The sequence below is a fragment of the Episyrphus balteatus genome, chromosome 3, assembly GCF_945859705.1.
Source record: "Episyrphus balteatus chromosome 3, idEpiBalt1.1, whole genome shotgun sequence".
Taxonomy (NCBI): Eukaryota; Metazoa; Arthropoda; class Insecta; order Diptera; family Syrphidae; genus Episyrphus; species Episyrphus balteatus.
The window spans coordinates 20,117,413-20,129,525 of NC_079136.1; the positions used below are offsets into that span (position 1 = coordinate 20,117,413).

Below are 12,113 nucleotides of genomic sequence, written 5' to 3' on the forward strand. Positions count from 1 at the left end.
CTTTGGTGATTTTGTCCATGGAGATTTTCTCTTGGAGATATTGGCAAGTTGAATAATATTTTTTGGAGATTTTGTCCCATGGTGATACTTTTTTTTTTTTTTTTTTTTTTGAGATTTCGTACGACTCCCTTAATTTACCCTATATCGTTTAAACAACCATTGATTATACTATTAACTAATATAAAATCTAAACGGATCACTTTACAGAAAATTCATGGGTGCATTTAAAATCTTTTAATTTTTTTAAAAGATTCGAGATTAATTAAAAGGCCCTTTTGCGGTTTTTCTTTTTTTTTTTTATAACTATTGTCCATTGATACACCTACGAATTTATACTTTTATTCTGTCAGCCAGAAATCTACTTTTAAGAAACAAAAGGTATTCAAGATAAAATATTTCTCTCAAACTTTCAAAAAGGATTCATACAAATAAATCTGTTGATATAAAATTCTTTCGTTTTTAAACCAAAGAAAACAAGTGGCTTTTATAATATATTTTACACCCGTCCACAGATGAAATCTGATTTCCGTGCATGTAAAGAAAGTAAAAGTTACATATCCCTTCATATTATATTTAAAAAAAAAGGTTTTCCCTGCATTGTAAAGTTTGCAAATAACAATAGATTTATGCATGCTGAACTATTTTTCTTAACTGTTTTTCAAAGCACTTTAAGCTAATCAACAATAAATATACCACGAGCCTCTTTCTTCAGTTAACAAAACAAATATCATTTGTGGTCCAGTCTACCGGGGGATTTTGTTTTCTTTGGTTTTATTTCTCCACATCTTAAACAAGTTTGAGAAAACTAGTTATTTGTATTATGTCGATACAGCCAAATCGATCCATTGTTCACTGTCTTGGATTTCAATCGTTAGTAGATTGTTAACCATTGGAGAGGAAAGTACCAATCAGAAAAAAAGAACCATGAAGTCGTTGTGTTTATTATGGACGTTTTTTACATGCACCGTCGTTATCTACGCTCTACCGGTCGACTATAGTCAAGGAACATCTATTTCACGACGTAAGTCATATTTTGTTTAGTTTTTTTTTTTTTACTTTGGAAACGTGTAAAGTCGTTAAAACCTTCATTATCATAATGGTTTTTATATTTCTAAATAACTGTTATACGCACTAAATAACAATTTTTCAACCACTAATGGCTTTTTTTATTTATAAATATACATCATCTGAGTTTTTTCCAAACATGGCTTAGACTAAACTCCCTTTTAAGCTTGTTTTCTTGAATAAATCAAAGAGTAGGCATACAGGTTTGTCTGTTGAAGAAATTAAAATAGAACCTAAGAAGATTTATTTATTTTAAGAAACAATGAATTTTAAAAGTTGATGTTGTTTAATCTTGAATTTTTGTTTAATATATTTTAGCAAAACCTGGTTCTCCATTAGATGAGGTCATTGTTGAATCCTCATTGCATATAAAAAATAAAAAAACTCAAGCCAGACGAACAAGAGATACAGAAAGTCTTATTGCTAAGGACTTAACCGGCATTCGTGTTAAGAGAGAACCCAGAAGAAGGCATCCACAAAACAATGACTCATCTCAATCAAGTGCTAATGCAGCAGCCAATGGCAATTACTTTGGTTCAGATGGATTTGGAGCATCAGCTGCACAAGCACAAGCTCAGGGATTTTATAGTGGTGGCAAATTAGGAGGATTCGGAGCAAATGCTGCCAATACTCAGACACAAAGCTTTAATATTGGTCCAGATGGACTTCATGCAACGGCAGGAGGTTCACTTAGCCAAGTTTATAATTTACCAAATGGCAAAACAATTAATGTAAATTTTGCGAATAATTTTGCAACTGGTGCTGATGGAGATGCTGATAGTAAGGCTAGTGCTATTAATTGGTCTTAAAATGTTTTTCCTAATACTAATCTGAGCTGTGTAAATTGTAATAGACAAAAAATAATGTAAATAAAAACAAAAATATTAATAAATTTTAATAAGACAACCGTTTTTTTTTTTTTTATTGCAAAATATCCGGACATTTACCTTTTTTTTCGTTCTTATACGAATTTAACGTTTTTTTATATTTTTTGAATTCTTAAAATTAGGAACAAATTTGTTTGTACCATTTCTTGCTTTCCTTGCAACGTGGATTCACGCACTGTGGACATTGCATTAAGAATTTTGGATTAATTTGCATATCACTTTTTAAATGATTTGCTACAATGCTGCTGAGAGCGTTGATAAAGAGTGGATGATCGTTGGGTGCAGCTGCACGTCGCATTTCCTCAACACCAACCTGTAATGAAAAAACAAAATTGTTTGACTATATAATAAATCATTGTTTTAAATCTTCCGCGAATTATAATTATTGGCTGTTTTCCTTCGGGCTCAGCAAAGTACTTTTAAGTACTTCTGAATTCATTCAAAGACATTTTTTTCTATAGAAGAAATGGAGTTGAATACAACCAGAAGTACTTAGCAGTAGGTACTTAAGGCCAAAGGAACACAGTTATTATAGAGGTAAATTTAAAGAAATTAGTAGGTGTTTTTTTACTTTCAAGTATTATCAATTTAATACATACTTGGCGAATTATTATCACAACTTAAAAAAGAATAAAATAGAAGTCGAAATAGAAATCGATATTCAATTTCTTGTTGAAAACAAACATGATTGTGTAGCTATAAAACTGGAACTCAGCTCAACAATGATTTTTTAAAATGCCACTTTATTTATTTTCTGAGATATTATTTCTACTTGCTCTATAGGGCAAGTATTGTTTTCGTGTCGAAAAAAAAAAAAATTGAGGTTTTAATCATAACCAACATTACGATTATGGAGAATTGGGTCTCGCAATTCAGTCCGTGCGTCTGTGTGTCTGTGCGTCCATCTGTACACATTTCCACAGCCTAAACGGGTGGACGGATTTTCTTCAAATTTCGTGCTGATAATATTTATGGAATTCTGAAAGTTGGTTTTTTTTTGTTTTTTTTTGTTTTTTTTTTTATGTCTCGCTTAGAAAGTGTGCCTCTTATACAAATTTTTCAATTTATATAAAATAACTCGAAAACGGCTTCAAAGTGAATGCAATAAAAATGCATTTTTATTTTTTTCAAAAAAGTCAAGTTTAAAAATTTTTTTTTTTTTTTCATTTAAAAAAATATTGCCTGAAATGTCGGCCTTCCCCAACATCAACAAAATTTGTTAAAATTTATATAGAGGCAGCTCTTAAAATCTACAAGTAAACTAACTTAAAATTGTTTTGAACTGTTCTGAATGAAAACTTAATGGGAACAGTTTTCGAGAAAGGCTCCCAATCAAAAAACTGCTGTATTTTTTCCTTTTGCACTTCTCACTGACCCAATTTCAACGAAAAATTTTAAACAAAATGCGTTAAATTAGATGTACTATTATCTTCTTATACTTTTCGGAAAGAAACATTGGACTTAAAAAAAAATATTTCAAAATTCTATTAATAAAAATTAATATATTGAAATGAGTGCTGATTATTACGTAATTTCTTAACAACGGTATACCTACCAAATTTTTATTTGAAAAATGTTAAAAAGATTTTATTTGTAATAAACTATTTTGAAAAAAAAAAAAAACTTACAACAAAAAGTTCTTAAAAAAAATTTGTAGTAGAAGAAACTAAAGGTACATACTACATACCGTTAATTTTAATCTCAAAAAAATTTTCTACTTCTCATTTAGGGAATCACCTTGAATACTTAACTCGTTCGGAGAGTTTGTGCACAAGCTAAAAGTCCGTAGGTGTTTTTTAACAGTTTTCAGTATAACTGTCCAAAAAGTGACCATAAAAATGTTATCTTTTTAAAAATGTTATCTGTAAACTATGCTTTTTTTCTACATAAAAGGTTCAAATACATACATAATTACATAGGTAAAAAAATAATAAATTAAAACTGAATTTTTTTGTAAGAAAATTTTTTTTGTAAGATCTCATCTCTTACAAAAAAAATACTACATTTCTGTTTGAAATTTGACATTTTATTAGTTCGTTTGTTAGCTTACGATTTTGGTGGCGCTGTTTTTCTCCATGATAGTACCTAATATAGATTTTATATGCATAGATTTTTATGTATCAAATTGGATTTTTATTTTGGTTTGTAATTAAATTATCATTACTTTTGGATACCATCAATTTACGAAATATTCTCGAATTTGATTGTAAGCTGATGGAATCAGGGTTTATTTACTATTTTAAATGCCTTTTATGAGTTTTGTTTTTCATATCGTAAATCTAGCATGAATGCTGAAAAAAAAAAAATAGGGACGAACCCTCGACAAGAATGGATTTTATGATTAAAGGCCCTATTCTGCTATTCGGTTCACGTGAAAGTTTATAATAAGAAGCGTTTTAATGAGGGTTAAAATTTATTCACTCCCCATTATATTTAAAGTTCCATATACAAATACATATACATACAAATTTTAAATTTTTTATTTTTTGATGAAGACTTTAAATTTAATGGAATGTGAAAAAATTGGCCTAGACAAATTTTTTTTTTCTTTAAAATCTCTTAAACAGACGGAAACACAGTTTTCGAAAGTAAGAGGCTTTTTAAAACCATTTTGGCGTGATAAAGTAAGGAAATCTTTCGATTCACGTGAATCGAATAGAAGAATAGGGCTGTAGTCTTTGCTTGACGCTTTAGGGTTTTGTTTGTTAGAGAAATTTTTTGAATCAACTAAATACATTCATATCACGAGGTGCTTAAATCCATTCAAGCTTATAACACAAAATACCTTGAATATGCAAAGAACTAGGAATAAAGTTCAATATTGAATGGATATATCTTATGAAATCCATTACTAATGTCATAATGAGGAGTCAATACAATCTAGAAATATCTCTTCATTGAAAGCTTCCATTGCTTTCAACTCACTCAAGCATATTTCTAAGTTGATTAAAGTGATTTAATTTATTAATCTAATTAATTCTTACCTCTTTAGCTAGTTCATCACAATACTCAATATCAAGTTCATGCAAAGTCTCAATATGTTCATTAACAAAAGCAATTGGTACTAGGATGAAATTTTTTCTTCCTTGTTTGACATAGCCCTGCAAAAATAAAATCACATTCTTGTAATTCTAAATACATTTTAGATAAGAGACTAACTTACTTTAATAGCATCATCTGTAGCCGGTGCCAACCACGGCAATGGACCAACTTTCGACTGCCATGCTAGAGCATAGGGATTTTTCGATCCCAACTCATTCATAACCATATGAACAGAAGCTCCAATTTCCGATGGATATGGATCTCCTCGATTAACAGCTTTCAAAGGCAACGAATGGGCAGTAAATAGAATAACTACATCATTTCGTTTAGTCTCGACAAACTTATTAAGTTCATCACGAATTCTGTCGGCGAATGTTTTTACAAGAAGCGGATTAGAGCCCCATCTGTCGATGATGCTCCATTTGATGTTTGATGGAAATGCTCTATAGACAAATATCTCATTAATTCACAATATTGTGAATTGAAAAAAAAAAACAAGATAATCTTACTTATTCTTAAAATGATAGAAAATTGAATTAAAACTAGAACCAGAAGTAGCACAACTGTACTGAGGATACTGCGAGAAGAGGACAACTCTTTCTGGAGCATCTTTTTCGATTTGCTCCAATGTATTCTCAGTCAATGGATTCACATAACGGAATCCAACATAATGCTTGTGTGGAGCTGTTTCAGGTGAAATCTTGTCCAACTCCTTGCACATCAGATCACCCTGTAAATTGGTCCATTTCAAAATCGGTGATCCGCCACCGATTTCTTTGTATTTCTTTTGAACTTCCGGAGTTCTGCGTTGGGCAATCCATGGACCCAATTTACTTTGCACTGGCAATTGGATCATATCTCTGTCAGTCATGATTCGATGGAGGTAATCATGAACCTGATCGGTTGTTTGGGGGCCACCCATGTTTAACATTAGGATGGCAGTTTTTGGAGAAGCATTTTGACTGCCGGTTGTGGAAAAGTTACGAAATAGGTTAGCACAGGCTAGAAATAGATTTGGTTTATTAGATTAAATCTATTATGCATTTGGAGAGAGAGAATTTACTTGTGAGACGGGCACATTTTTGTAGATGCATTTTTAATGGTTTATATTTTTTATTTGATTATGTTAATTTTTAGTAAGGAATTTAATTAATAATTTAGTTTTTTTTAAATGCCGAGTCATAAAGGCAAGAGAAATTTATATTTTGATATTTCGTTGACAGAGAAAAGTAATCGGAATTCGGAATTTCGGACTAAATGTGGAACAAATTGGAAATGGCATGACAGAAAGTCGCGTTGCCAAGCAGACACAGGGTTGTAAGCAGCGTTGCCAACCCATTCAGTCCAAATTATGCCTCACTTGAAAAAAAATTATGCCTTTTCAAATAAATTATGCCTCAATTTAAATTTCATAGTTTATGTTTAAAAAATTATATATACAAAAAGTGCAAGTACACAAAACGAAATGTTTATTTATTTATGTCGTTTTCGATTGGTTTCACTCAAGGATTCACTCATTCTGAAATCCAATAAAACAGTTTCAATCTTTTTCACTCAATTCTGAAATTTTATATCTGTATTGGTGAATAATCAAATACAAATTTTTTGCTTTTCTACTAGGAAATTTTGTTTGACATTTAATTATTTAAATATTAGTGATTTTGAGTGAATTCTGTTTTGAAATCAAGAAGAGAATTTTAATTCTGAGAAGCATTCTGCCTGTCATATTTGGACGAATAAAACACTTTCAGAAGGCTTCTGAATGATTCCGGACGCTTCGGGAGAGCCAATCGAAAACGACATTAATTTATACATTAAGGGCCTAGGATACTGTAAGGAAGCAAATCCATGATGATTTAATTTTAAGTTGTGTGGTTTCCCCGCACTCGAACTTTTGGAAAACGTCATTATTTGTATGTTATTATAGTTTTGTTTCTAAAAAAATTTCTATTAAATGTGTAGGTATATCTTTTTGTTTTAAATGGCATATTAAAGCCTAAAAAACGCTAAAAGGCCAAAATAACCTCTATTTAAGGGTATGATTTCACTATATTTGACATGAGATAGAAGCATGATTCCCACAAAATATTTTATCTAAGAAAAGCTATAATTTTAGTTTTTTTCTTTACAGGGCTGGACTAGTTGGTAGATTATAGCTGTGTTCCTTTGGCCTTAAGAAGGACATCCAGCCAGCTTTAAGGGATGCCCAACACTAAAGGCTAAGCTCACAGAGAGAAACACCATGAAAGCAGAGAAAAAGGCTCAGCAAGAGTTTGCTGCTAAATCAGCCTGTGCGCTGACCCGCCCAGCAATCAGCTATGCAGCAATGGCCAAAAAAGCACGAGGAGTTAAAGCTACCGCAGCAACAACAACACCAAAACCAACAAGCACCAAGAGCCATATCCAGCAGCAGCCTCAACAACAGCAAGCAAGGACCCCAGCTAAAACTATCCCTGTCAAGGCAGGGCCAACGAAGACAACAAGATCAGGGTCAACCTCAACACCTCCATCGATGAACCTCAACAACGAAGTAGAGCGCCTCTTCGGGGATAATCTCCACACAGTGATGCAGAAAGCCCGGAGTGCCGTTCCACCCAATTATCGGCAACTAAGTGAGGGAGATAAGTCCGCAGCCTTAGCCACCTTCATATTTACCTTATGCCATTAAAGAAGCTCTGCATACTGACGTACAATGTCAATTCATTGTACAGCCTGGAAAAGAGGACATCATTTAATTTGTTCATGAAGAACAACAATCCAGACATCGCCCTCATCAGCGAAACCAACGTGACAAGGAAGAACAACATCGATATCCGGGGATACAACACATATCGGCAGGATAAAACGGAGAACCGCAGAGGGACCGCAATATTTGTTAAGAAGAATCTAAGCACCAGTGAAACCATCATCACAGGACTCCTCACCAGTGAAGCCACAGCTATCAACTTAAACACAGGGAGAGATGAATCATTGACGATTATCAGCGTTTACTTCAAGTGCAGTTCCAACGCCAGAGGCATCCATAAAGATCTGCAAACCCTCAACGGCATCCTCTCAAGAAGCACTTATGGACTCATCGGCGGTGATTTTAACGCTAGACATCAACTCTGGATGGATACAACATTTAGCGCTGGAGGCAAAGCGATAGCCGACTGGCTAGATATCAACAGTTCTCAACACTCCCTAGTTCCAGTTTCCCAACCGAAACCAACCTACCCGAGAACACCATCAACCCTGGACTTTTTCCTTTCAACTTCAAATCTCATTTATATAGAACCAGACTTCAGCAACTTTACCTGTTCAACAGTACCCAGCGACTCGGATCATGAAGCAGTACAACTAATAATCAAGCTTCACCATCCTATTTACGTTATAGAACAACCAGTAGCACACTTCATTAACTACAGACGTCTAGATGTAGACAGGCTGCAGAGGGATGTCGAACAAACCGTGACACTGCCTCCACAAAACAGGAACTTGGAGAATACTGAAATTGATGCTGCTATTGACTCCCTGGAAATAGCAATCACGAGAGCACTGGACAGTCGAAAGCAACCGAAGACATCAAAAGACCGCTATCAACATCTTCCTGAACACGTGCAAAACCTGTACGCACATCGACAACGGTTAAGGAAGCGTCTCCAAAGGATTCACCAGCGGGAACTGAACACATCAAATCCAAACTACCGAACGCTGTGGAGTGAACTTCAATGCACCAATATCATGCTGCGAAACTCCATTCAGCACTTCAACAACACACAATTCTAGAAGAGACTACAGTCAATAAAGCCCGGGCCTGATGCCTTCAAGAACATCAACCGAATCGTCGGTCAGAAGTCACCAATCCCGGAAGTCATAAATACCAACAATGGAGAAGCAACGACATCGCAGGAAAAAGCAGAAGCATTTGCAGTCCACTTCGAAAGTAACTTCACACCGAACCCTTCTGTAGTCCCGGTCTTCTTAGAGGAAGTCGAAGCATCCATCCAAAGGACCTTATTACCTAACAACGATAAAGCAACATTCAGCGACTCCAATCCTGCAAGTGAACCAACTGACAGCCCAAACCTGAGTACCCCAGAAGAGATTGCCGAAATAATTAACCTATCCAAACCGAAAAAATCAGCTGGACCGGATGGTATCTCCAACTTCATCATAAAGAGGCTCCCGCAAACAGTGATAATCTTCTTAGCTATCATCCTCAACAACTGCATAAACAACTGCTACTTCCCACAGAAATGGAAAACTGCAAGAATTGTGGCGATTCCTAAGAAAGGTGCTAGGAACATCATCTCCAATTACAGGCCAATCTCTCTTCTCAACAATCTTAGTAAGCTCTTGGAAGAGCTGACACTAAGGAAGCTGAAGAAGTTCTGCAGCGATAACAACATCATCCCAGACATGCAGTTTGGTTTTCGGGAGAAGCACTCCACACTGCATCCGCTCATGAAGTTCCACCAAGACATCACCTCAGCTTTAAACAACAATCAAGTTACTGCCGCATGCTTTTTGGATGTCGAAAAAGCCTTTGACAGCGTATGGATAGATGCTCTTATCCATAAACTTCATTTACTAGGCTTTCCTTTGGCACTAATTAAAATTATTTTTTCTTTTCTCTCTTCCAGAAACTTTTTTGTGCAAGTGGAGGATCGGAAATCACCAATGAAAGTCATTAGAGCTGGAGTTGCTCAAGGATCCAAACTTGGCCCCTTCCTTTACAGCATCCTGACGTCAGACCAACCACCTGCAAGTGAGTGCGAGAACCTGCTTTACGCGGACGATTCACTCACTTACTGCAAGTCCATCTCGCCAACAATAGCTGCCAGGAAAGTCGAAGCTCACATTCGGAAACTGTATGAGTTCTACAGTAAATGGGGTATCCGAATAAACTCATCCAAGTCGGAACTACTGTGCCTTAGACGATCAGGAGCAAGAGGCAGTCGATCGGCTGGAAGCTGTAGAAGCATCACATTGACACTTCCAGATGGAACTAGATTGCCAGCCAAACGCAACGCCAAGTACTTAGGAATCAACTTTAACGAGCTCCTCAGATTCAACAATCACTCCCGTTTGGTCCTCAAAAAAGCTAACTTTGCTTTCCATCGCCTTCACCCTCTGATGAAAAGAAGAACAGGATTGAGTCAACCAACGAAACTCTTGATCTACAAGCAGCTTCTGCGACCAGTCATTGCCTACAGCTTTCCAGTATGGTACACCATCTCCAAGACAGCCATGGAGGAACTACAAATGTTCGAGAGAAAAATACTGAGGATTTGCACTGGACTCATCTTTGACCGACAGCGGCAGAAATACTATAGCAACAAGCGACTCTACGAGGAAGCAAAAATCATACCACTGGACAAGTATCTACTGCAATCGGCGAAGGTACTGGTAGGAAATATCGCCAACCATCCCAATCAACTGATGAGAAGAATGACAGCCCAACAACGACATCCGGAACCTAAGTACCTTTGTGCTTTGGATATACTGGCTGAGAACATAATTTCAATGGACAACGAAGAAGTTAACTTTTACGCCGACACCCAGTCGGCTTACTACCGTGGCTAACGCCAACCAAACCAACCCAACTCAACCAACCCCACAACTGGACATCCGGGTCTGAACACCCCGAGGACAACCTAGTCAGCAGACTTTAAATTAAGTTTATCCATGTATAATATTTCTTTATATTTTATAACTTAGTCATTGTATAAGGTTAGGCCCCCTCTGTGCCAACAAAATTTTGTATCTATCAATGAATCTTAGACATAAGTTAATTTTAAGTCAATTGTAAATAACAAGTTCAATAAAAACAAAATTGAAAAAAATTGAATCCTTTGGCCTTAAGTATCTACTGCTAAGTACTTCTGGTTGCGTTCAACTCCATTTCTTCTATAGAAAAAATGTCATTCTATGGATTCAGAAGTACTAAAAAGTACTTTGCTGAGCCCAAAGGAACACAGCCTGTGAAACATTAACCTTCTATTATTTTCAAACATTTCAGAGCTGTACGAAGATACAATAAAGTATCACAGTACCGAGCACCTATTGGATTATAATTATTTTTTTTTAATTGGTAGCACGTGATAACTAGCCGTTGAATTTTATTTAGGTACTATGTTTGTGGCGCCCCACACGTCGATGGGTTCTAGCTGTAAGGGCCTTAAGGCAATAAAACCGCATTTTTTTTGTTTAACTTTTTTGACTTTGTTTTTGATTTTTGAGAAATCACCACTATGCGGAATATTTAATGAATTTGTGGTCCGGAGGAAAAATATAATCAAAATATTATAAGTTGCGAAGACCTCAGAGTTTTGAAGCGGTTTTAATTTTTACTCTTATCTTCATGATAATGTTTTAGATTGAATATAATAATATGTATGTTATAACAATAAAAGTGAGTTGCAGTTAGATTTTAAAAGTACATTTAAATTATGTAGGCACGTTATATAGTTTTCTATAATATGAAAATTACATCACTTCATAAGATGAGAAACGAAAGTGTCTACCATACCAGATTGTTATTTGTTACTGTCTTCATTGTTTCTTCAAAAGCAGAGGCAGAGTAATTATTATTACCCTTATATTCACAAACAAAAATGTATCTGTAAATTAAATGCCATCGCTTAAAATTAATTTGAAAACCAAAGACCAATTAAAATCAATAAAGAAAATAAAGCAAAAAAGGCAAATAACTTCATCATAAGACAAATAAAAAGATATAGGTTATTTGTTTTCTTTTCAGATTCTTTTATTTACGAGTTCTTTAATTGTTTCTCGTATTGTGTGATTCAGAATCGAATTTTCAAATGCTAGGGTAAAGCAATTGAACTTTACTAGTACCTACACAAAAACAAACCAGATACCTAAATTCACAAAAATACTTCCATCTGATACGGGTTGTTTTTCACAAAAAAGATTTTTTTTGTAAATGCATCCTTATGGAGAAACACACATAAGATGATGAATCTTGCATCTGTCATATCTGCTGTTCACTTCAATAATTCCGGCGCCACGTGATGATGTGTGATGTGATGCTGTGAAGCCAAACAGTCAACTTTTTTTCTTCTTCAGTTTCAGTTAAAGAACTTTTAACATACTCAAGCAGATAACGCAATC

The 12,113-nt window shown here is 34.9% G+C and overlaps 2 protein-coding genes across 3 annotated transcripts in view; one reads left to right on the forward strand and one right to left on the reverse strand.

Moving 5' to 3' along the window:
• The first annotated feature begins 856 nt into the window (after positions 1 to 856).
• LOC129917089 (uncharacterized) lies at positions 857 to 1,977 on the forward strand. Its single transcript, XM_055997420.1, has 2 exons — positions 857 to 1,021; positions 1,384 to 1,977. The coding sequence occupies exons 1-2, from the start codon at positions 925 to 927 to the stop codon at positions 1,872 to 1,874; spliced, it is 588 nt and encodes a 195-aa protein (XP_055853395.1). The 5' UTR covers positions 857 to 924; the 3' UTR covers positions 1,875 to 1,977.
• Positions 1,955 to 12,113, reverse strand: part of LOC129917088 (ferrochelatase, mitochondrial) — a 34,877-nt gene continuing 24,718 nt past the window's right edge. The window contains exons 1-5 of one of the 2 annotated variants that reach the window (XM_055997419.1): positions 6,058 to 6,220; positions 5,504 to 5,996; positions 5,116 to 5,437; positions 4,937 to 5,053; positions 1,955 to 2,265 (exon numbers count right to left, since the gene is read on the reverse strand). In XM_055997419.1, coding sequence (XP_055853394.1) covers positions 2,071 to 2,265; positions 4,937 to 5,053; positions 5,116 to 5,437; positions 5,504 to 5,996; positions 6,058 to 6,088 — 1,158 coding nt within the window. In that variant the 5' untranslated portion in view covers positions 6,089 to 6,220 and the 3' untranslated portion in view covers positions 1,955 to 2,070. Of the gene's footprint in view, positions 2,266 to 4,936; positions 5,054 to 5,115; positions 5,438 to 5,503; positions 5,997 to 6,057; positions 6,221 to 12,113 lie in introns of those variants that run through there. The other variant, XM_055997418.1, reaches the window with a different exon arrangement.

Excerpts from the sequence above, each read along its gene's own strand:
- LOC129917089 (XM_055997420.1), top strand. The coding sequence starts at position 925 with ATGAAGTCGTTGTGTTTATTATGGACGTTTTTTACATGCACCGTCGTT. Across the intron at positions 1,022-1,383 it reads AGGAACATCTATTTCACGAC|CAAAACCTGGTTCTCCATTA; the intron begins GTAAGTCATATT and ends AATATATTTTAG.